Genomic DNA, 24,733 nt, shown 5'->3' with positions numbered 1-24,733 from the left:
ATACGCTAAAGGTACACTCTGAAATAATGTTAAACGTAATTGGTTCAAAATTTAATATTTTTTGTCTTTTGCGAAATTTATACATGCTTCAGTTTAAGACATAAACTGTTTTTGTTTCATATCTTAAACTAAGTTAGTTTGGTGTGCTGATAATTTTATCAGTATATTCATTCGTCGTCAGAAATGTTTATGTTTGCCGCCATTTTAGCGAGGAGAATTTTTTTCTTGTGACCGGTAATACACGGTGTTTGCAAATTCATGGAGAAAACCCATTGTTAACGGCGCCAAAAAGTGATTTCAAGATCCCGCCTGTAAAAACCTATCCAAGCAGCGTCCACTTAACCGCTATTAAAAGCTACAGGAACCCAAATCCCAACGGAACGGGATGCTTTTTTCGTTGGTACTACGGACGGAACCTAAGTACTTTCATCAACGATTTACGGTAATAGCGATGGTAAGTTTCAACAAGAGCAGAATTCTCATCGAACGAACGTTGTACTTAATTCTATTGATACTTATTCTCAGATGTTCAGATCAGTGAGAGTTGGGGAAATGAGGAACTCCTGTAACCTAATGGCATTGCTGGCTCCGGAAGCGCCGTTTGGAACACAGGATGAGCTATGCGAGGATCACTGTCAACCCTTGGAACAACCTGTTACTCCTAAGAAGTGCCTTAGCAGCATAGATTATAAAAAGTGTTGTGATATGAATTAAAAGCTTTGTTGAAAATGGTTAAGGAATCAATAAACGTACATGATTCACGTTTTATGTTGTGTAGAGAAAAATAAATCCGAGGGTAAATACACAATTACTCAATCAAAATATGTTAATCTTACACTCATACTCCTAAGCTATACAATGTTTCTGATAAAATAAAGTTATACTAAGTCAGTTTTGCCAGCCGGAATACGGAGCCTGGGGTCAACCAGGCGAATAGTGCTTTAGTGTGACATTTAAACTTCTTAGTTTACTTAGTAACATATACCACACACCAACATCGCTGTACTGAATAAAAGTAACGACAGTTATTCTGAGACCATTATGAACTAATCTACGATGACGTCACGCTGCTACTTCCAACGGGAAGAAACCCTTTACTGCGGGCCATGTTCACAGAAAATGAACGTTTTCGCTAGACATTCATCCACTTTATGTTCATTCGGTGAACATTCCTTCACTGGATGTTGGTCCGGATGTCATTTAATGTAAACACGGCCCGCATTTAGAGCGGAAAAGAAAAATAAAATCGACAATAAAAGAAGACCGTGGATAAGTCATTAACGGAAAGCCGCCCATACTCCTGTTTCCAGTAAAAACTTCTTTCGTCGGAATCAATTTTTCGGGAACCGATCTTTGAATCAAATTAATCGGACTGCCCGTATCGAAAAAAGAAAGAAGAGTATCAAATGGCTGCACATTTTCATTAGATAAGAATGCAACACTTACCACGTTAATTTCCGAAAGAGCGGCAGCCACAATATGCCATCATCGACAATGGATTCTTTTGGCTGACGGAGTACGAAATTTTCAGCCAGCACAACTCGATCCTGGTTACGGGTTGCTGGCTTCAGACAATAAATGTGTGCTTCATGGATCCGCAACGGAAGCACGAACCAATTTCACGATGTGGTTTGAAGCATTCACCGGTAAGATGCCCAGTTCCGGAACAGTTGTAGCATCGTTGAACGAAATCGGATGATTTTATCGGGATTGTTGTAACCTTGATGTTTTTCGCTCTGGCGCTTGTTGCTGACGGAGACGCAACGGAATTCATTTTACGAAGATGCGAGTAGCGTCGAACCAGTTACTTGCGTTGGCGATGTTATTGGCTAGATACAGCACAGCAATGCTAGTGGAACGGTCACGGAATCCATCCATGATTAACTGCACGGTCTACAGTATGGCCCATAAAAAAATGCGAAAATCGTCACATCAAGTTTTATGGTAGTTTTTACATAAAAAATGTGAATGAAACATAAATAGTTTTCATTACTTGTATTGTTTAATCTATTTAGACTCAGTTTTTCGCTTTGGACATGATTTTTATCTGTTAATTTCACCTTTCCAGAGAGGAATTGGAAGCATACCTTCAAATTTTATCATGCGGACATCGAGTTCAATATCTGTGGGATGAAAGCTTCTAAAACATCAACGCTTGCCTGAGATTCTTTACAGACCTTGTCTCCAGCATACGCCCATATCAAATAATAGAATCGGTTCATGCCTGGGTAATTGGGGACTTCAACATATTTTCGAAAAAACGGCTCATTTTGGAGAGCTTTGATTGAACCTTGATAAAAGTATGATAAGCGGCTCCGTTTTGCTCAAAACCTATGAGCTACTATTGATATAAGTTGTCTCTAACCGAAGGAACAAATTTTATCCCTAAAAATCTGTTATAGGCCTCCATATTTATTTTTAATTCAACTTTAACAAAAAATAAAGGCATATCAAACCTATAAGACGCAAATGCCCTCAAAACTATGATCCTGGCAAAATATTTTATTGTGATCATGAAGAACACGTTCTCTAAGAACTCCTTAATCCTATGATACCAAACAAACTAAAATTTTCAAAAACAAAGTGTGATTTTTGAAGGTAGAAAGTTTATCACCAGAGTATACGACAATCAGACGCTGTTTCTAGCTTTGGGCGGAAAGACCCTTTGAACTTATTTGCTTTATTACATTATTTAGGACAATTAGAAAAATATGACAAAAATTGTCCTGTATAGCGAAGTTATGTCAGAATATACTACAATAATCAGAAATTACATTCACTATCAAAAACTAGGAAAATTACACCTGTGGATGCTACATTCACGTTCAAACAATTTTCGCATTTTTTTATGGGCCATACTGTACGCTTCATCCATATTTGCTCTGGAAGCGATCTCCTGCATTTGCAGTTTGTATGACTGAAGTTTTCCCGGCTACAATCGTTGTCTTCCTCAACTTGTCAACCGAATATACGTGGCCGAAATTCTCCAAAAAGTGAACACGAAACTGCTTATACGACGCCGATTTATCGGTCCGCAAGAACCACTCGGCCTCGGTCCCCGGTTCTATCATTCGACAAATACACTTCAGCTTGAATAAGTCGTCTCCATTGATTGCGTTGCAAGCTCGCTCGAAATCCGTAATCCACTTGCTTGCATCGTAGAAATGTTCTGGAAATCGTGTTGCTTACTCATCGCTGCATCGGTTGCAGCCAGCTCTCGACGAAGTTCTGCAATTCTCTTCCGCTTTTTCAGAACACGAAATTCGGCGTCCAATTCTTCTTCCTCGTCGCTCGTAGTGGAATCCTCATCAATAGAATTATCTGGAATCTCTCCTTCACGTGGTTGACTTTCATACAGAAACTGAACATTGCGTTGGTTCAGCCACGCCATTAACTCGGATTTATCAATTTGACCAGTCATTTTCCGCTCACACCCTTTTCTGAAAATCGCGGTCGCAATCCCGCTTCTGATGCTCAAAATGGACTGATTTTCGGCTTTTTTTTTAAATCGACTGTTTGCCGCTTAACTACATCGAGTGGCACATTTTTGGGCAATATATCCGTTCATTCGTTCTCATACTCTCTCTCACACACACACATGTAGTATCGATTCAATCGAGGAAAAGAAACCACATCAACGCAACGGTAGCAGATATGATTTTGGCAATTAGATTCTACGTTCGAACAGTGTGGCCGTTCTTCTGGATACTCTGGTACAGTGCTACAACACTATAAATTTTTTTGATTGTTTTTATTCGATGTTTGATAAGTCAAATGAGTGTATAAATTTATTCCAATCATTGTTGAGCTAATCGTACCAATTCGGTTTGGCTTGCGTTCGTCGAAAATCGGTGGAACACCTGGGCTTCCATGGGAAAGAAAGGGATAAAAAAAAAACCACCTTTATTGAACTTATTTATTGAGTATTGAGCTTTATTGGCTGACCGTTGTTGCTACTTCAGTATCGCCGGATCAGCTGCACTTACCCATAGAACCAACCAGATAAATGCTTGGGACGAACAGTCACTCTCAGTGTATAAGTGCTGGTGATCTTCTAATTTTTATGCAACGATGGCGCCTGTCATGTCATAATGCAGGCTAATGAGGGAAACGGGAAGGAATCGATGTCTGGCCCAATGTAGACCGTGGAGTCCAACTGCATCTACGTTAGTTCATGCGAGAGTGTACGGGTTGGGGGCAAAGCATAGCGGATAGGTTTTGTGGTTTGCAAACTGCCTATGTATTGAGCGTAAGAAAAGGCGTGCTATAATGATCGAAGAATGGAAGCGTAGGGAAACCTATGACACAGAAACGATAGCCATTATCCCACCAACCCCATCTTAAAGAAAACACCTCTCTACGATAGGGTTAGTAACTTCAAATAATCATTTTTTGTGATCACTCTCGAAAACACTGTGCGAAGTGATGGAGGGAAGAGCGAAAAATGAAGAGAGAGTAAGGTGCCATATTGAAAGCCATTTTGGTACTCGATCAAATATTACCTTAAGGGTGCCACGATCATCAAAATTGGGAACCTCGAATGTAGAGCACAAGAGACACCGCATAACACAGTGGCCACACTCCACACAAATGTTTGTCAAGAGTACAATTTCAACTCAAAACGTTCACAAATGCTAATTATTTGACATAACATTATTTTTAAAGCAATTTGATAGTAATGGTTGCTGAAAAAAAATCGATATTTCCGGTACATTTGACAGAATTGGTTCAAACTATCATGTTTCTTCAATTAAATCAATAAAACAGTAACGAGATAAAAATTTATTGAAATGTACCTATTTGCGTGTCAAATATCGTGGGAAAACTTTTGATGGTTTCTGAATCTATTCAGGAGGCGATGATGGTAAAAAAGGCGATATATTACCCTGACTTTGAGAAATTGTTTAATTTTTGAAGGATCTCTTGTTATACGCTTCTAGACATTCTCAAACGGTAAACATGTCATATACGTAGATAAAAAAAACGAATTTAGTACTATACCATTTAATTCCACTAGAGTTTGTATCCTTTGACAGATACACGTATTTCGACCTCAACTGTAGCAAGTCGAGTCTTGTACACGACACTGAAGACGGCCTTACAGTTGAGGTCGAAATACGCGTATCTGTCAAAGGATACAAACTCTAGTGGACTTAAATGGTATATTACTAAATTCGGTTTTTTCATCTACTTATAGGTATTCTACTAAACAGCTCGAAGATTTATTATCAATGTCATATACGATTCAAAACATCTTCAAAACAATGAATGAGATTTGTTCCTTCAAATGATATCGTTTGAGACAGTTTCGGTCATGATTTAGTAAAAAAGAAACTTTATGATTTTTCGATGTCGAAAACTCATGGAATATATCACCAGCTAAAGGCGCAAGCAAAAATGGCGCAAATGTCAGAATTGAAAAAGCAGTTTTCTCCTTTTAAAACAACAAATTGATGAAAATAAAAACACACAGCCTTTTTGTTTGGCAAATCAAAGAGCTGTGTGTTTTTATTTTCTTCGATTTGTCTATTTGAAAAGAGAAAACTGCTTTTCAGTTTTGACTTTTGTGCCATTTTTTCTTACGCCTTAAGTACAGCAGACGCTATTGTGCTGATCCTTCAATCCAATTAAAATAATTAACAAATTCATGAATAATTAGCAGTGAAAACTAAAATCTGTTTTAGTACCGTAAACGAAGGGAACGGTTAGGATTGTACCCATAGCTGTTGAATACGAAGCTCAACAATGCTTTTGAAAGATAAGTGGACCGAAGATGATACTTTCCCCAAATATAGAACCTGTGGACAATCCAACAAACAGAACAACTGACAATCCAATAATTAAATTACTTTTTCTAACTAACTCGTTTCCTTCTGTGTGTGTTTCCCAGTGCAATGTTGATTCAGTCCTGTATGCACGGCCAAACAATGTTCCGTGAAGCGCGCATATGTCTCTAAATGAAAGTCCACACTATATCGACGGACAATCATATCCGGCAACGGAACAAAAGAGAATAAAACTTTGCGACGGAGGATGGCTTTCCAATTCCGAAACTAATACTTCATGTATGCTTTCGACGTCCATGTAGGAAGTAGTTATTCATTCCGTTGCTCGGTTGGATGGCTTGTGTTTGTCTTTCGGGAGCTTATTGCTCGACTTGGCCGGTTGTCGTTTTATAGTTTTCTTCTGCGCTTCCACGTCCTGTCCCTAACCTTCAGTATCAATGTCGCAGTGACATTGGTGGCGAACCAAGTCGATTGAAATAACCGGTGGTTCCCCGTTTCTGTTGGGATGGTGGAAATTCACAAATGAAAAATAAAATCAAATGATTCATGAAGAAAACAGCGCATACCATTATGAATTTGAGTCATTTGTCCGTTTCCAAGAAGCCGGAGCTAGAATCGTTTTATTTCCGTTGAGCTTGGCCCGATGCAAAGCCATTTCAATGACCATCAAGGACGTCGCATAGTTCACAGAAAATTAGATGTGAATGCAGATATTTATGATATACTAATAAATGCGATGGCAGTTATGTCAATCTATATGGAAACTAACTTACACTACCCACTGAAAGTATGGAAATATTGCAACACCTAGTATAGCAGCACATTGAAATTTATCATAGCTCCGAAACAAGACCTTTGAATAGATTAGTATTCTGATGATTGGCATCTGTGAGAGTATCTCTCACTTACCGCTCTCTGTAAAATTCATGATCCGCAACACATCGTGAGAGTCTGTTTAAAGTCGTTTATTAGTATGTATAAAACCCATCCAAACCTGCTCCAAACCTTGGAAGCAATATTGCGATAGGATGCTCGGGGATTGTTTATCATGCCAGTAGATGGTTGGGTGACAAAACGTCGAAAGACAAAATGTCGAAAGCCAAAACGTCGAAGGGACAAAACGTTGAAGGGACAAAACGTCGAAGGACAAAACGTCGAAAGACAAAACGTCGAATGCCAAAATGTCGAAAGCTAAAATGTCGGAAGGACAAAACGTCGAAGGGACAAAACGTCGAAAGGACAAAACGTTGAATGCCACAACGTCGAAAAAAAACAAAAGTACCCGAATGCCTGACCCGAAGTTCTTCGAAATTTTCCTAAATCTCAGGCTACAGATTTTTTTTCCAGTTTGGTTATTCACTTTTTGAAACTATAATTTGATGGAAGTCTGTTATGGAAAAATAGTAAAAAACTAATATTTTTTAGCTTTCTTGAAGACACCTCGACCGATTTGTATGATTTATCAAGAGAAGCTCTTGGTATTGTATAGCCCACATTCAATTTTTTTATATTGACTAAAACAAAATGTCGTCAAAAGACATTTTATATAGGGAATATAAATCCCCCGGAAAAATCGGATCAGTGCAAATAAATTGTTTTCCAAAGATATCTACGGGATACCATAATTTATAGATGGTCTTAGAAAGGAAAGTAAAAAAATAAATAGCTAGTCATTTCAAAAGTTCATATAAAAATGTGCTGGATATCCTGATGAAATATATCTATTTCCGAAAAGCAAATCAATAAATCGATTCAATTGTACTTATCCGACAAAAGAATGAGTATATTTTGAAGAATAAAGAAATCACTAAATGTCGAAAATCCAGTCAAATTGATGAAATTAATGTTACTGATTTGTTGAAAGAAGAGCGAGTCATTGGTGCGGCGAAATAAAGCTTATCATTTAACAGGCTTGTTTTGTCTTGTGTAGTTGCCATCTCATTACCTCAGCAATTAAGTATAGCCATAAGAATGTCACCTTACCTCCTTGAACATATCTTCATTATCGAACATCATCTCAGGCCTCCATTTCAGTTTCCTTCTCAAAGTGCTTCCCTGCTTCTTTACTCGCCAGAAATGACATTTTTCTGAAAAATTTGTCCCACGATTACTTTGATGAAAATTGTAAAGTTTTGCTTTCTCAGGCCGCGCCGAATGCATCGCAACCATTTTTTTCCTTAGAAACGCTTGCCAAAAACAATCGCTAGAAAAATGACTGCTTTCGACGTTTTGTCCCTTCGACGTTTTGTCCCTTTCGACGTTTTAGGATTCGACGTTTTGGCATTCCACGATTTTGGTATCGACGTTTTGTCTTTCGACATTTTGTCCCTAAACCCCAGTAGATGCCAATAGTAAAAAAGCGAGAAAAAAAAGTTAATAAATCTTCTAGCTGCTTAGTGTAATACCTACAAGTAAACGAAAATAAAAACGAATTTAGTACTACACCATTTATTTCCGGTAGAGTTTGTATCCTTTGACGGATACGCGTATTTCGACCTCAACTGTAAGGCCGCCTTCAGTGTCGTGTACTAGACTCGACTTGTCTTGTCGCTCTGCCTTTGGGGCTCTCCATCACTGCTGCTATTCATCTATCTTGTTACAACTTGCAAAACATTGCTGATCATGGATTCGATGTTTTTTTTTTCTCTTGCTTTGATCGATTGAAGCAAGATCAGTTGAAAATGAATAGGCCAATTCACATGACGTCTCAAATCAGCTGATCGGGAAGCACTTTGACAGTTCTTCTATGAAAATGACAGGCCCGTGTTAGCACCGGTCCTCCACCGATGTAAACAAATGCGTAGCCGGATCTGTCACATGAAAAGGCCTATTCAACTGTCTTCAGTTTCTAAGTACTGGTGATTTTCTGTTTGTAGGCACAATGGTGCCTGTTATGTCAGTATGCAGACCAATGTGGGGAAGGGCGAGGAATTGAAGTTGCATTCAAAACTGGCCCACAGTAGACCGGGTATACTCCTGCATCTACGTCAGTCGTGCAGGAAGGTATAAGAGTATAGTAATTTTATGGCAGCAAGGCTTGATTTTGGTTAGCAGACTGCCTATGTGTTTGGCGTAAAGAAAGGCGTGCTATAATGATGGAAGAATCAAAGCTTTGAGAAACGGTTTATAATCCATCTCTGGATCAAGCGTTTGCTATGAACGCATCGTTTAAGTGTGTTTGATTAAGAGTGGAAGTTAGAAGTAAGTGATAGATACAACCACAAAGTACGAGGAAAGGGACGAGCTTGGGTTTGAGCCCATGACTTTCTGCTTATGAAGCAGAAGCGATAACCATTAGATCACCAACCCCGTCACAGACAAAGAGTTAAAAAAGATTGTATCAAAAGTTATATTGCCTCAAAATCCTATCTACTTTGGAAGAAGCTAAACTTCTTGAGGTGCCGGAATATTCAGTACAAGTCTAATCCATACTTATGATAGATAGTGTAACTTCCATGGGTTTTATGCTGCAATGTTAAGAAGACTAAGCAAATTACATTAACGAAAATGCCGGTTTTACTTTTATGATTATAAAGTCAAATTAGGGCATCAACATTTTAACAGGATTTTCATGATTTCTTTTCTACTATGCCATTTTTGAATTATGTTTAAAAACGATCTGAGTAAGAGAACACATTTTTTGATTATTCAGTGAACAACATATAAAATAAACAACCTATGCATAAAATTAGCACGTTGAAAAGCTTAAATTAAATGCAACAAGCTCAAGGCTTCTTGAACTAATTTTCTCTAATTTTAAGTAACAAGAGTTCTATTAACGACTTTCAAATTTCTAATATCGAATAAAAAGTAGCCAGCTTTGGAAATTTATTTCCTCATCAGTAATAAATTCCTCTCAGTGTTCGTCCACTTGCTTATTCGATGAATGTTATCATCATGGTAAAATAAGAGTAAATTGTTTTCATGATCTGTAAGGAGATATTGGAAAAAATACACTGTCCACCAATTATAAATATACTTACTGCTACAAATGTCTCCATGTTCAAAAGGGCAAGACCACCTATTGTCATTTCCACTGCATTCTGCGACCTATGCAGTACAAATTTCAACCGCTGCTGATCGGAAATGCTCAACAGATACCACTTGGAATGATAGAGTGCAATCCGAGCTTGATCGTTCTAAAAATATTGAAGAAGTAATAACTGATAATTATTTGAGGTTGATTGAGGTTTACTTTGAGAGTCAATGCCGTTCCGAGGATACAAAACTCTAACAACTGGAAGAAGGTAGCACCTATAAACATTACTCTTGTCCAATCCCTGGTCATGTAAACCACAAACAGTGCCATACTGAGACATGACACGGATGACATCACCTGAATAAATACCGTAGTATGATAGCATTCGTCGAGATCTTCCTCGTACCTGCAAAAGACCCATTTTGAAAATTTTATTCGTTGCGGTGTTCAAATCGACCATCACTGACTTGATTATTTCTCTGTGAATAATGCAAATCTCCGTAACCTTCCTTCGAACAGCTTCATGGTTGACATTCGCACAATCCACCATCCGATCGAGTTCTTTGATCTTATTGGAAAATATATCCACTATTCCAAAAATGTGTAGCACCAAAATCATGATCGCCATGTCTGCCGCCAATATTCCAGCAATAGCCAAAATTATCATCACACCCTGATAAATTGTAGTAACGATGTATCCGGTTAACTGTCTGGGATCCACGAATGGAAGTTCCAGGTGCAAAATCAGGGTCACCTTTTGATGCACTACCAACATGTACACAGGAATTATGAAATACGCCAAACCTCCGGCAGCATAAATTAGTAAGAAAAATCGGAAAATGTAGGTTATGGTAAGGACGCATTTGCTCAACGCCAAGTTGTTGTCCGGTTCCTTACAAAACTGGATGTACATCGCTCTAACTCCAATATACTTTTGCTGATAGTACTTCACCCGCGTTAGTGCGCCATGCATCTTTTTTTTTTTTTTTTTTTTTTTTTTTTCAAATTCAAATTCAAATTTATTAAGCATAACTATTGTAATACATAGCGGCACTGCACTTTTAAGACTTTAATGAACTCAAAGCTCCTCTAAAAAGTCTCAAAAGTACCGAGAGTGTTGTTGTTGTTGTTATAATAATTCTTACATGCTAATTGATATAATTTGTCTACTTAAAGGTATCTACCTAGATGATCAAGCACATACTTTTTCAAATTCTTCTTAAATGTTGTAATAAATTCACAGTTTTTTACGCTACTAGGCAAATTGTTATAAATGCGTGGTCCAATGGACGAAAATCTTCTTCTACCTATCTCAGACGCAAAATTCGAGGCAACTATACGGTCCAAATTCCGGGTTTCGTACTGATGTGATACATTCTGTAACTCAAAATTGTGATGTATATCTTGGATACAAATAATTCTATGGATTACAATTGAGGTTTGATATGCATGTAAAGCACCGATTGGAACTATACTGTGGTTGAAAGAATCATATAGATTTATCGTAGGATGTAGAAATGGAAGGCGATATATGGCTTTTAAGCACCTGTTTTGTTGCACCTGCAATGCTTTTAACTGATTGACACCTACAGAGGCCCATACACATGATGCATATTGGTAACGACTATTTATAAAAGCATAATATATTTTTAATAAAACGTGTCTAGGAAGAAAGTAGGATAGTTTCCTAAGCATGCCACAAATCGGAGCACAAGTTTGGACTAGATGTTTGATGTGATTTTTCCATGACAGATTACAATCGAGAATGATACCTAAATGTTTGAAACATTCAACTTTTTCAATCACCTCGTTCTTAAACATGATACCTGTATGTTCCGAGAGAATAGTGCGTGGTCCTCTTATTATCATAAATTTAGTTTTCGCAACATTTAGTGATAGCATATTGTTTTCTAGGTATTCACTTACAATAAGAAGATCCTCTCTCATCTTATCAACTATTTCTTGAGGAGTCCGCCCAGTATAAGAGAGAACTGTATCATCAGCAAATAGTCTAGGAACACCGTTAAGCCGTAAGTTACACAGATCGTTAACATAAATAAGAACGCCCCTCTTGAACGCCCCTTGAAGCGCAATCCCCGATAACGAAAGCGTATCCATAATAGCGAAAATATTTTCCGAACTGTAAGTTATCGTATATATCAAACAAATCGTAAACGAAACCAACACCCAGAAGCACAGCCAAGTGCGGAAATTCCAGCGAAATTTTTCCATCAAGAGCACATCTGCACCACAGAAGTCCAGAAAGATCCTAAGGAAGGAGATCATATCGTCGAAGATGTCCAGGGAACACAGCCTGGCCATCCTCTCTTCGTCGTACATCCGGACGTGGGTCCTCAGGAAATGATCCATTTTGTGTGGGCGATATTGTTGACTAGTTCAAGGCAACTGCCAAGGCTGTCGGGTCATTGGTGTACTGAATGATTATAATTTTTTAGTTTAACTTGGTTTATTAAAAATGCATGAGCTCAATGCGATCAGCAGAATTATGGCGCTGGTGATTCCATGGTAAGGGTTGCTGCATGTCAATGGTGTAAAAGTGAGTTGGAAATCATTTTGAAACATCGTAAATCTGCTATTACATATTTTATATTAAAAAATACAGAACGCTCATAAGCACAATATATGGATGATCTATAATAATGGTTAAAAATTAACTCGGATTTTTTTACCAAACATAAAGCTGAACAGCAGATTATGCAGCTTTGGGAATGTAATGCAGAGAAGAAAAAGAAGATTCTAACTCGGCAATCAATGCATTTGCCTCAGACAGTTGGGAAAATTGTTTTCGTTACATGTGATAGATTTAATACAAACATAATCTCACATGCATTCTGTGGAAGTCTATTTTGTTCCCACGCCTGCAACAATGTATCACACTTTGTTATTTTTTATTGAAATGAACGCATTTTAAACACACTCTTGAAAAAAGTTTCACTCAGGGATTACTTAAAACGGACAAAAGTGGAAATATGTTTAATGTGTATAAGTTACATATTTGCTTGTTTTCAACTGATCTATTTTTAAAAAAATAGCACTGAATAACAACATCATCAAAAATATGATTATTTCTTCTTCGCAAACTTCAACTGCCATGACCAAAATATCAAATCGCATTAGAGTGTCCATCCCGGGATTTGAAAAATTTCGGCATTTCCCGTTTTCCGTGATATTAGTTCTGACATCCCGAGAATCCCGGGATTCCCGAAATTTAATGAAAACCACTAAATTTCAATGAAAAACAATTACATTTTTCTTGTTTGATAAAATAGAAAAACATCATTAAGAAGAGTAATTATTTTCAAGATAAGACCAATGTAACAAATAAGAAACACATAATTTTATTTGTCTAAAGGCGAAGTAGACTGTCATTGAAATAGGTACTGGACATCGATAATTGTGGCTAATTCATTTCACGATTGCAAATTAAAGAAAATTGCTTGGTTTTGCTCTGATATAACTGAAAAAGTATCAGCAAACTTTCTGCATGTAAGCGCAAGTAGTGATACTTTTTCGAATCAATATTACTTATGTTGACTGAGTTAGTGATAAAACTAACTAATGTAAAAGCGAGTTGCAAAATCAACATGGCTGCCAAACGAATGACGGGCTACTTAGCCTTCTCTAGCCATGTTTATAAGCCAATTCTGAAATAGCAAATTTAAAAGTACAACTAAACTTTAGTAAATATTTTTCAGCTTTTAACTTTGAGCATGATATTCTACAATACTCAGACTAAGCCCGCCACCTTTTCTGGTGAGAATAGGCTCAGCTGAACCTTTTCTGACTTGCGCTGATCTGGCTCTGAACTTGGCATCCCATAAGGGGCCGGGTCAACCCTAGCATGGCGTCACTGCTTGCAAACATCGCCATAGAATCACAACTATTTAAGACGGGCGACGGGCTTAGAAGGGGACCCACCAAAAAGGAGAATTTCCAAAGCAATGCCGATTGAATGGAGTTCAATACAGCTGGAGTCGAGGACGCGAGCGCATTTCAGAAAAGCGGTAAGGTGCCGCGATCGCCGGTGCATGCCATGGACATGCATGACGTCCATCGTATTTCGGGATTTCTAGACCCCCTTCGCCCCTCTGTCACGCTTTTTCCAATACCTAATAGACGCAGTGTCACACTTTCGTAGACCCCCCCCCCCCCTCTCCCAAATGATGGATGCCATTTTTGAATGATCCCATATAGCAGTAGCTCGAAGCTATGTGAGACACAAGGACAACAAGAAGGATTTGGGATGCAGAGTCCAGTGTACACGCCGCAATCAAGCAACAGCGAGACACAAGGAGGGAAACAACCTGAAAACTCTCGAGGTTCGATGAACACATCCAGTTCGTCAAGGACCGGAACAATGTGCCTCAAAAGCAAGCTGACGAGCACCAAATCGTCTGTCAACGCTGTCATGAACGAGCAGAAAGCACTGAAAATGAGAACAGAGCTTGCCGAAAAGGCACTGAAAAAGGTTACGGAGTAAGCAGCGACTGATAAGCTTAGGACTCCGAAGGTACGAGGTGACAAACCTAATGAGAAGAGAGACAGAGAGTCACCAGGAGAAGAGGAAGTTCCAAAAAAGCAGCGCAACAAGCAAGGAAAAGGTGTGCCGGAAAAGGACGGGAACGATGACGGATGGCAAGCCGTCGTCAACGCCAAAGATAAAAAAGAAACAGAAAGAGAAGGTGGAGAATAAAAAGGACGGGATGAAGAAAGCGAGGAGACGCCCGCAGCGTTAGTGGTTGAAATGGGATACCATACTTGTTAAGGCAAACGACCAAGCAACGTACACAGATATCCTTCGTAAAGTTAAGGACGATCTGAACGGAGAAAACGTGGTTAAAACGCGGCGCACCCGTGAGAGCACTTACTCAGGAACCAGTTGGTGAGTGCAGATATCTGTACCAGATAACAATCGTGGACGAGGTAAATGAGGAGCTGCGTAAGCAATGCAGCTTTGGAGAAGAGGCCATGGAAATCCGTATGAGGAAGTCGTACAATGGCACACTGTCAGTGACGATTCGGCGACGATTTCGGCAACTGTTGCTGTGCTGGGCTTTTGTAGCTCGGTGACTGCAGTACGGCTGCTGGGTTCGGCATCTGTTGAATGATCGATCTATCTCCAGTGAGTTGGTCGGTTGGTTTGCATTGAGTTTCATGCTTTTCCCTCACCGGCGAACTCGGATCTGAAACCTCGTTTTGTCATGATCGATTGGCATCCTCTGCGGTTGTTTTGGAGTGCTTCAGATGTGGATCGCATGACTTTCGAATTGAGAGCTCAAAGTTCTCCATCGGATGACTCCTCGGCTATGCGCGGTTTGGTAGTTTGGGGTTGTCCAGCGAGTTTTCCCACTTCATCTTCTTTGGCCTTTCTTCTACTGCAGGTGTTAGAAAGTAGAGCCTTGACAAGTCGGCGCGATATTCGTCAACAGTAGGGATCGGGTCGTTGGACGATTGTAGTTGTGGAGTCGGACATCCAGCGGGACTCTTTCCTTTGGGAGATTATCAAATCTTCGATCGCCGTGCGTACAACATTGTATCGGTCTTCGAAGTCAGCGAATACCTGCTCTCGTTGTCGTACAGCGGTGTCTGGAACGATGACTGTGCACGGTTCTGAACTCGGCGAAGGCGTCCTTAACGTTCTTCAAGGTAGGCTGAGTCGTCCTGAGTCGAGGTAGGCCCACCTGATGCGTGGCGGCAGAAAGTGCGCTTCCTATTTGCTCTAGCTTCAGGCTCACGTGTGTTCGTTGACGAGTAAGCGACGAAAACTCCTTCAACGTGTTCGGAGCAAAGGATGTCTTTTAGTCTGTCGGATCAGCGTCTTGGTCGTACAGCTGAAAGGTCCCAGTTACAGTTTGAGCAACGGATCACATTCTCAGCAGCACTTCGACGAGCACCTGAATTGCGCTGAGAGCACAGGCAATGAAGGACGGGACAACGGAGGAAATGCCTTCGTCAGTACTGTGGAGGATGGAAACCAACCAGCCCCCACTTTGATGGAGGTTAAGGATGCCATTCACCAGCTCAAGAACAATAAATCTGTTGGTATCTCATCAGCTGAACTCATAAAGATGGGCTCGGAGAGGCTGGCCATTTGTCTGCACCGGCTGATAGGCACAATCTGGGAAACAGTACAGCTACCGGAGGAGTGAAAGGAAGGGGTAATATGCCCCATCTACAAGAAAGGCGACAAGTTGGATTGTGAGAACTTTCGAGCGATCACCATTTTAAATGCGGCCTATAAAGCATTATCCCAGATCATCTCCCGACGTCAGTCACCTGTATTAAACGAGTTCGTGGGAAGTCCGATCGACAACGGACTTTACTGTACGGCAAATCCTCCAAAAATGTCATGAATACCAGGTCCCAACGCATCACCTTTTCATCGATTTCAAAGCGGCATACGACAGTATCGACCGCGTAGAGCTATGGAAAATCATGGACGAGAACAGCTTTCCCGGGAAGACTAATAAGAGCGACAATAGAAGGTGTGCAAAGTTGTGTGAAGGTTCAGGCGAACACTCCAGTTCATTTGGATCCCACCGGGGACTACGACAAGGTGATGGGCTTTCGTGCCCATTGTTCAATATTGCGCTCAAGGTGTTATGTGGAGAGCCGGGCTTAACAGCCGGGGTACGATTTTTACGAGATCCAGTCAATTTGTTTGCTTCGCGGATGATTTGGACATCGTCGGCTGAACATTTGAAAACGTGGCAGACCTGTACACCCGCCTGAAACGCGAGGCAGCAAAAGTTGGACTGGTGGTGAATGCGGCCAAGACAAAGTACATGCTAGCTGGTGGGGCCGAGCACGACAGGGCTCGTCTAGGTAGCAGTGTTACGATAGACGGGGAGACGTTCGAGGTGGTCGACGAGTTCGTCTACCTTGGATCCTTGCTGACGGCTGACAATAACGTCAGCCGTGAAATACGGAGGCGCATCATCAGTGGATGTCGGGCTTACTATGGCCGCACCAAATGTACCATGTAGAAAACGCTAATAAGGCCAGTAGTCCTCTACGGGCATGAAACGTGGACGATGCTCGTGGAGGTCTTCGAACGTCGGGTGCTTAGGACTATCTTCGGCGGTGTGCAGGAAAACGGTGTGTGGTGGCAAAGGATGAATCACGAGCTCGCCCAACTCTATGGAGAACCCAGTATCCAGAAGGTGGCTAAAGCTGGAAGGATACGATGGGCAGGGCGAACCGAGTATTGTGGCTTGAAATTGTTGATTCAGTGATATCTGTCTAGATGTTGACTAAATGAATGAATGAATGAATCTCATTTTTGGCGTGAAACTCTGCTGCATAGCGTCTCCTGATGGAATTCGAATATGCACGACGTTGGGATTCGTGTCGGGTCGTAACAGTCACTTTGCGCTGGGTTACTTTGGCGTTTGGCGGGTTTTGAAAAACTTACGTTGACGGATGCACGTCCTGGTGCAAGCAACGCAGACGTGTCGAATAGTCGGGTGACGGTTTTTCCTAGTGCTACACGCTTTGGGAAGTGCCACAAAACCTGTCGGTGATTCGTGTTGGGCAGCATCTTCCTCTTGGTGATACACATCTTGGTATAGGCACCGCACAGACGTGTCGGATAAGCGGTGGTAATAGCAGGGGGGGTATACGCAACGAGGTATGCCTACCATTCATGTTTTATGAGTATGTTAGTGTAGCTCACAACGCTCCTAGACATCCCATTTGTTGATTGTTGAAAAGCATTTGCCTAGCTTGGCCCACGTTTTCGATCTGTGCTGTATGGGTCGATCCGCGTGAGAGATGATTGTGAGGCGAGCATTGTTCGCAGTTGACACTTCGCGGCGGTTAATTCATGACTAACTTGTAGATCGAATGTGTTGCGTATTTACACCAGCGCATACGTGCTGTAGAAGATTCGCATAGGGTTTCGTTCTACTTCGTCGTAAGAGCTACTATTCGTCGTATCAAACTTAAAATGTTCCACTACGGCGGATATTCCAACTTACCTGCCACAAAGATTCATTTTCCAAATGTAATTTTGTAAAAGCTTTTATGATTCGTCCACCTGTACACCAAAAATGCAATGAAACTACTGTATTTCGATAAATAACTTCAGTTCAATTATCCACTTTACACTTTTTCACCGAAATCGCATGGACGAACACGATTTGAGAAAAATGCTTAGCGATCGGCATTAGTCACACCACTTTCCAACACAAGTTTCTTCCCGCCCCTCTGTGTGACTTACATCGCCGGGCACTTATTTTCACTATGGAAAACCTTCGTACTTCTTCACTGAAGTATTCCATTCCATTCACACGCCGTAAAATTTCAATAAATCCCCAAATTTTACGAAATTTCCTCAACCGCCGCGTATAATTGAGAATGTAAACAAAGTTCAATCCGTCGTACTGAGAAAAAAAAGTTTGTGCGCATCAATGTGTGCGCGCTCGACGTAAAAATACGGTTCCTTTGATTGTGTTGTTTTCGCTGTACTGTGAGCAAATGCCAGAACTGTACGGTCAAAAGGAATTGTGTTCATATGTTTGGGCTGAATTTTGATGAGGAACAATTAATTTCAAAGGAAATTAGTATAGGGTAGAAGCTCCGGTTTTGGCCATACGCCAGTTGTAGCCATAGTGGATTATACAGCGTTTTACATAGCCAATCAGCATGAAATCTTTTGTGTTCGGTAGATCACTTTTACATGATAGAGCTACATTCATTTACTCGTCCAAATGGATTGAAAACATAAGAACATAAGAAAAAATTTTCCTTATAATTTTAACACCCATACATCTAATTTGGTCAGGGTACTCCTAATTTGGCCACTCTCATAAGAAATCAATGCGACTGGCCAATTTAGGAACCGAAGTTAAATCTCTGGCTGAAATTGGTTCTGGTGGCCTATATTGACCAACGAGATTTTCAAAGCGAGAAAATGGTCTTAGCTCAGTTCCGATATTTTACATACATGATATGTGTTGAAAGCTTGCATTTGACATATTTGTAGTATAAATACGACTTCCCATATAATTTTTATTGACATTTTCTCTTAGGCTGGCCAAAACAGGTGATTTTACCCTATTCCATCATGCTGAAGGAATGGAGGGAGATGCCCGTAGATCTATATTTTCTAGTAAAACATTTTATTAAAGCGTTGATGTATTGTGTTTTAACCACTCAATACATCAAAGTGAGCCGTAAGTTGTGAGACGAATCTGGAAACTGATTGCGACGGAGTTGAAAACGATACGACTGATTGAGAATACGGTAAGATGCATTTTCTTTGCATTATTGCCAAAAAGAGATCAAGATTTATCAAAATGTTATTGTACAATGCTAAGCCGTTTTGAGAAAGAATTGTTTGGCATCGGTTTGTATCAGTATCATTCACTGCAATACTGGGAAAATTGCAGTTCTCACTGATCAATGCTTAATACGATGGATACTAGCACATCACCCTATAGAAGGTTCGCTTGTTTGCGTGTTCCATACACTGTAAACTCGGCATTACCCTTTAAAGAATAAAAAATGCCCATTTTTTATCGATGTATGCAACTGTCAAAATAAAGGGTACTTCAAAATTTTCAATAATGGGTATTTTGTGCCCACTTACTTATTCCATTTATGTACTCGTTAATGGGTGGAATAAATCTTGTTATCGATCGCATTAGTCACTAGTGTTGGGGACACTTGAAATATTTTTTCCCATAATAATTAAATATGTTTGCAAAATTAAGCGAATATCCAAGGTAGGTACATTAAATTGCTTTTTGAATGTTCCAACTATACAAACAATCATATTACAGGGAGCTTTTCTGCCGAGTTCATTTTGTATGCTTCTGCAGTACAACAACCTCCAGGAGCAGCAGCCCCATTTACCTGGTAAAAAAAACTCAACATGTGCTGGCTAATCCTCCCGTATCAGAACAATAATCGATTTTTGCGATATTTTTGAATAAAATGTTTTCATAGTAACAATATTGTTTTGGTTATTATTTTACAAAAATTAATATAAAAATTAAAACTAATTTTCATATCGAAAAATGGGTAAAATTTACTCTGTTTCTGGAAAAATATGTTTCGGAAAGTGGGTAAAATTCACTCGTTGATTTGACGTACAAGCCTTGTACTCTTTAAAGAGTAAAGGCCCTTTACTCTTTTTATGAGTTAAACTAGTTTCTCTCAAAGAGGGTACCGTAAAACGGGGTAACTTTGATAGTTTTTTCGAAGGAAACTTGAATATTTTTGCATGTTGCTTCAAAGATTTACAATTTATATTTTTAAAACAAGTAGGGGGAGATCCCCCAGTACCGGACACTTAAGCCACTAAATTCATAATTCGAAAAATATTGATTTTATGGGCTCGTGTTACCCATTTATGATAAATATTATCATTTTTATAGTGTACAAAAATAAATTTGAAAATATAAATACGAATTTTGACATTGTGTTTTGATGATGTATTTTAGTACCAAATTGATTGATCTTGAAAGGTGGCACCCAATACCGGACACGATCTGGAAATGCCTCAAATTCTGTAAATTTGAACATCATTGAATGTGTACACTATAGAAATAGTTTATAATTACCAATTCAATGCAATTGCAACATTTACAAAAATAATTTGAGTTTTTCTTAGTTTGCAAGATGCCTATCAAAACCTCTTTGATATATGATGGAAAATAGCACATTTTACGATGTGGTTATGAATGTTCATTCTTCTTAATTTTAGTGCATGTTCGATACCATGGTCGACGGAACCCATAAAAAATGAAAGTATTTTGAGACACTGATGCAATAATTACAAAGATATCATATAACAAATCAAGCTGTCCGAAACTGAGGGACAGGAGGTACTTAACCAAAATTGTAATTTGTCCATATTTACTTCAATTATAGTACAAAATACATTCATACTATCAAATTAGGATTATGTTCGATCTTGCTTGCGGGATCCAAAGTATTTTTTCATATTCAAAATAATTACTAAATAGGCTCAAAATTAAGAAGATACGTCAATTTTTTAAAGATTTTCAAACTTTTCTACTTTTTTAAAAAGGGATGCATATTTCAAGGATGTGTTATTCTACGCAAACATTAGTCTACATAATAGCTTTCTTTTCTACTAATACACCACTTTGATAGGACTATGATTTCTCTATGTTTCAACTTTGTCCGGTATTGGGTGCTGTCCGGCACTGGGGGATCTCCCCCTACTGGCATCCTAGCTATCGATTACAGTCGATAAATTGGCAAAAGATTTATTTTGATTGGATATATAATTTTTCATATAATCGAAAGTTGGTTTTCTGTTTTGGGGTAACTTTGATAATGGAGTATGATTCGAACAAAATTGAATGAATAACGAACATTTGTAGTTCATTGCATACCTCTAGGCGTTTAACGTTATATGGAAATTTCTGACTTAGATTACAAAAATGGTCCCAGTTTGTGAAAATGCTTTTCGCTAAGAGATTTGAGACCGTATTCAAGTTCTATGATAACTAGGCTATCAAAGATAAGTGGCCAACTATTCAAAACTACATCAAATAGTGATCGTAGAACAGATTGTTTGTAAGCGTTTCGAAAATGCTAAAATTGTGTAAATTTTTTTAATTCGTATAAAAAGCCTAAAATGTTCTTGATTCATATGAAAACCACTCTTACATGAAGTGTCATACTAATATTCTTTAGTTTTGCATTCGTTTTGCTTAACTAATTAACAGAAATTATGATATTTCGTTTTGTATGCGGTGGGTTACGCACTATCAAAGTTACCCGCATTATCAAAGTTACCCCGTTTTACGGTACTTTTTTACCCTTTAAAGGGTACTTTGAGCTTACAGTGTATGCGCGTGGAACATTCTTGATCTCAATGACGGCTGGTACTCACTGGTGGTTGAACTCACGGTGTTCTTGGAACTCATTCGTTCACTGTGGGAGCTCTCGACCACAGAGTCGTCGGCAGGGTGGGTTGTGTAAGGGCCTGCACTGATGTGAGTTTAAGACGCACATGTTTACGGCTAGTGCAAGTCTCTTACTTGACTAGCATTCGAACCACCATGAAAATTAAAACTTGCGTTTTGATTTATGCTAGATATCTTTAAAAAAAAACTCTTGTCCCACTTATATACACAATATATAAGATCTGCTGTCAGATCCCAGCTAACTATTTGTCATCGTGTACTACATGTTTGAGATTAATTCCGAGAGTATAACTTGAGGAGTCACCATGTATGAACGTCGTTTCATGGCGAAACTAATTTGGTTGGCATATGCAACGTTCAAAATGACTCAAAATGAAATATTGAAGTTAATCTTATGCCAACGTTTATGACAACTGAAGCAAAAATATGTTATTTTGAATTTACTTTCAACATTGCAAAATTCAGCAATTTAATATGTCATAAGAACACTTTCATTCTGATCAAGAAACAGAGGCGAATAGTTTCCATTTTCTGTGCTATGTTTACAACTAAAGGAGTGTTTGATGACCCAATAGATTATAATTAGGTTGTTAAAGGCCGCATTACCAGTAAATATGACAGTTATTACCAATTTTATGCAAAACATAAATCACCCGAATGGCTCGATTCTGTTGTAGTCTGTAAGAGTTGCTGCTCTTGAACACTTTCTCGCCACATACCAAACGAGAGAGTGAATAGCAACATTCATAGGGCTCTCCTATTGCGATGTGCCACGAACTGTAATGGTTCATGAACTGTTACACTCTCTGAATATGGTTCGATCGGATTATTCTAATCAAAATTTAAACACTGAATAAAATACATCCCGGAAAAAATACTCGAACGGCGCGATTTGAATTCGTCACACTCAGCATGGCATAGCGGACAAGCACCGTTTAAAATTCCACACAAATTATTTTGAACAGGAACCGATTTCTATTTTGAATTATCGAAGAAGCAAACGTACATACACCACTTTTCTTTGTTTTCCTTCTTCTTATTCCTTGGATATAAATGTCACCAACATAGTAAAATATGAGTAAATAGTTTTAATAATCTAAAAAAAAAAAGAAGAGAAGTATGAGGAGAAATCTCACATTCCATGTTAATTATAAACGTACCGCTACAAAAGTTTCCATGTTCAGAAGAGCCACGCCTCCAATAGTCATTTCCACTGCATTCTGGGACCGATGGAGCACAAACTGCATTCTTCGTTGATCGGAAGTAGTCAGCAAGTACCATTTGGTATGGTAAATAGCAACCCGAGCTTGGTCGTTCTGAAATCATAATTCATAAGAAATTATCCAGATTGTATTATAAAGCGTTTACTTTAAGCGTCAAAGCTGTTCCTAGAATGCAAAACTCCAAAAGCTGGAAAAAAGTGGCTGCCAAGAACATAGCTCTTGTCCAATCGTTGGTCATGTAGACAACGAACAACGCCAGACTAAGGCACGCCACCGATGTTAACACTTGAACAAAAACGGTAGTGTGATAACATTCATCCAGGTCTTCTTCATATCTGAAAAAAATGCTTAAAAGTAGTTTACTATTGAAAACAGTTTTTTTTTGTTTTCTTACTTGATGATTTCCCTATGCATAACACAAATTTCCGTGACTTTTTCGTGAATTTGCTGCTTATCGTACCTTACGTCTTCCAACATTCGGTCCAACTCCTTCAGTTTATTCGCAAAAATGTCCACTATCCCAACTATATGCAGCACCAGTATCATAATTGCCATATCAGCCGCCAAAATACCAGCTATCGCGAGGGCTATCATCATGACCTGATAGGCAGTTGTTATAACGTATCCGGAAAACACATCCGGGTCAACAAACGGTATTTCCACATGCAGAATAAGCACCACCTTCTGGTAGACAAACAACACGTACAACGGAATGACGAAAAAGGCCAAACCACCGGCGGCGTATATCAGCAGAAAGAATCGGAAAATGTAGGTAATGGTCAAAACACACTTGTTCAGTGCCATATTATTGTCCGGTTCTTTCGAAAATCGTGCATGTAACGCCTTCAGAGAAAGATACTTTTGCTGAAACAGCTTCACCCGGGACAACGCGCCGTGCATTTTGAACGCCCCCTGAATGGCAATTCCGCTGTACGAGAGCGTATCCAGGATGGCATAGATGTCGTCCGAGCGAAAAACTATCGTATAAAACAGCGTAATCGCAAAGGAAACCAAAGTCCAGAAGCACAACCAGGTGCGTGCATTCCAGCGAAATTTCTCCATTAGCAGCACATCCGAACCGCAGAATGTGAGGAACACGCGAAGAAAGTTGATCATCTCGTCGAAAAAGTCCTGCGAAGACAACAGCGACAGTCGCTTTTCGTCGAACATCCGCAGATGAGTGGTGAGAAATCGATCCATTCTGAACACACAAAATGCTTGTGGCAGTGTGGTTCGCTGACTGATGCCTGCCGAGAGAGAGGAATGCGTTGATGTCTGGTGCATACATTTAGATTTGCATAATTAAAACGATTGAAATAATTTACGATGAGGAAATTAGTGCGTTGGCATAGGGATTTGAAGTCAATTTAGCATAAAATCGAATATGTGACCTAACGTGCACTTTTTGACCCGCATTCCTCCTGAATGAATACGATTCACCAAAAATCTGTCAATACACAAATTTTAAGAACTGTTAGGTGTTTGAGTGCTTGCTAGAATTTTAACGATTTACCATCATACCCACTGAGCTCCACGATATTTTTGAACGTGATATAAATCAGAATCCTGAATTCGAAGAAAAATTGGCGTTTCAGATCGTCATTACAATGGACTTTCATTCATTATCAAACAACCCAAATATCTAAGTACCTAATATGTCAACAGAATGGTACATAGTTATTTAGAAAATTGATAACAAAGCAAGTAAGAAATGTTTTAGATTGTCAAAGGAGGGCTTTCAAGCAAAGTCTTTTAGATTTAAAAACAAAACCAGTAATCTGTCAAATTGAATACATTTGTCAGATTATAATTTTTTTT

General features: G+C 39.2%; 2 protein-coding genes across 2 annotated transcripts; both read right to left on the bottom strand.

Moving 5' to 3' along the window:
• Positions 1–9,410: 9,410 nt before the first annotated feature.
• On the bottom strand, positions 9,411–10,743 carry LOC5564844 (putative odorant receptor 83c). The gene is made up of 4 exons (XM_001649149.2): positions 10,233–10,743; positions 9,982–10,171; positions 9,770–9,925; positions 9,411–9,715 (listed from the first exon to the last, which is right to left on the bottom strand). Exons 1-4 carry the CDS (start codon positions 10,736–10,738, stop codon positions 9,662–9,664), a joined length of 906 nt encoding a protein of 301 aa, XP_001649199.1. The 5' UTR covers positions 10,739–10,743; the 3' UTR covers positions 9,411–9,661.
• Positions 10,744–22,666: 11,923 nt separating this feature from the next.
• On the bottom strand, positions 22,667–24,145 carry LOC5564847 (odorant receptor 67d). Its single transcript, XM_001649148.2, has 4 exons — positions 23,310–24,145; positions 23,061–23,250; positions 22,853–23,008; positions 22,667–22,788 (listed from the first exon to the last, which is right to left on the bottom strand). The coding sequence occupies exons 1-4, from the start codon at positions 24,113–24,115 to the stop codon at positions 22,729–22,731; spliced, it is 1,212 nt and encodes a 403-aa protein (XP_001649198.1). The 5' UTR covers positions 24,116–24,145; the 3' UTR covers positions 22,667–22,728.
• Between the last annotated feature and the right edge of the window lie 588 nt (positions 24,146–24,733).

The sequence above is a fragment of the Aedes aegypti genome, chromosome 2, assembly GCF_002204515.2.
Source record: "Aedes aegypti strain LVP_AGWG chromosome 2, AaegL5.0 Primary Assembly, whole genome shotgun sequence".
Taxonomy (NCBI): Eukaryota; Metazoa; Arthropoda; class Insecta; order Diptera; family Culicidae; genus Aedes; species Aedes aegypti.
The sequence above is the reverse complement of the archived record's forward strand: the minus strand, read 5'-3'. Positions and strand labels throughout refer to the sequence as shown.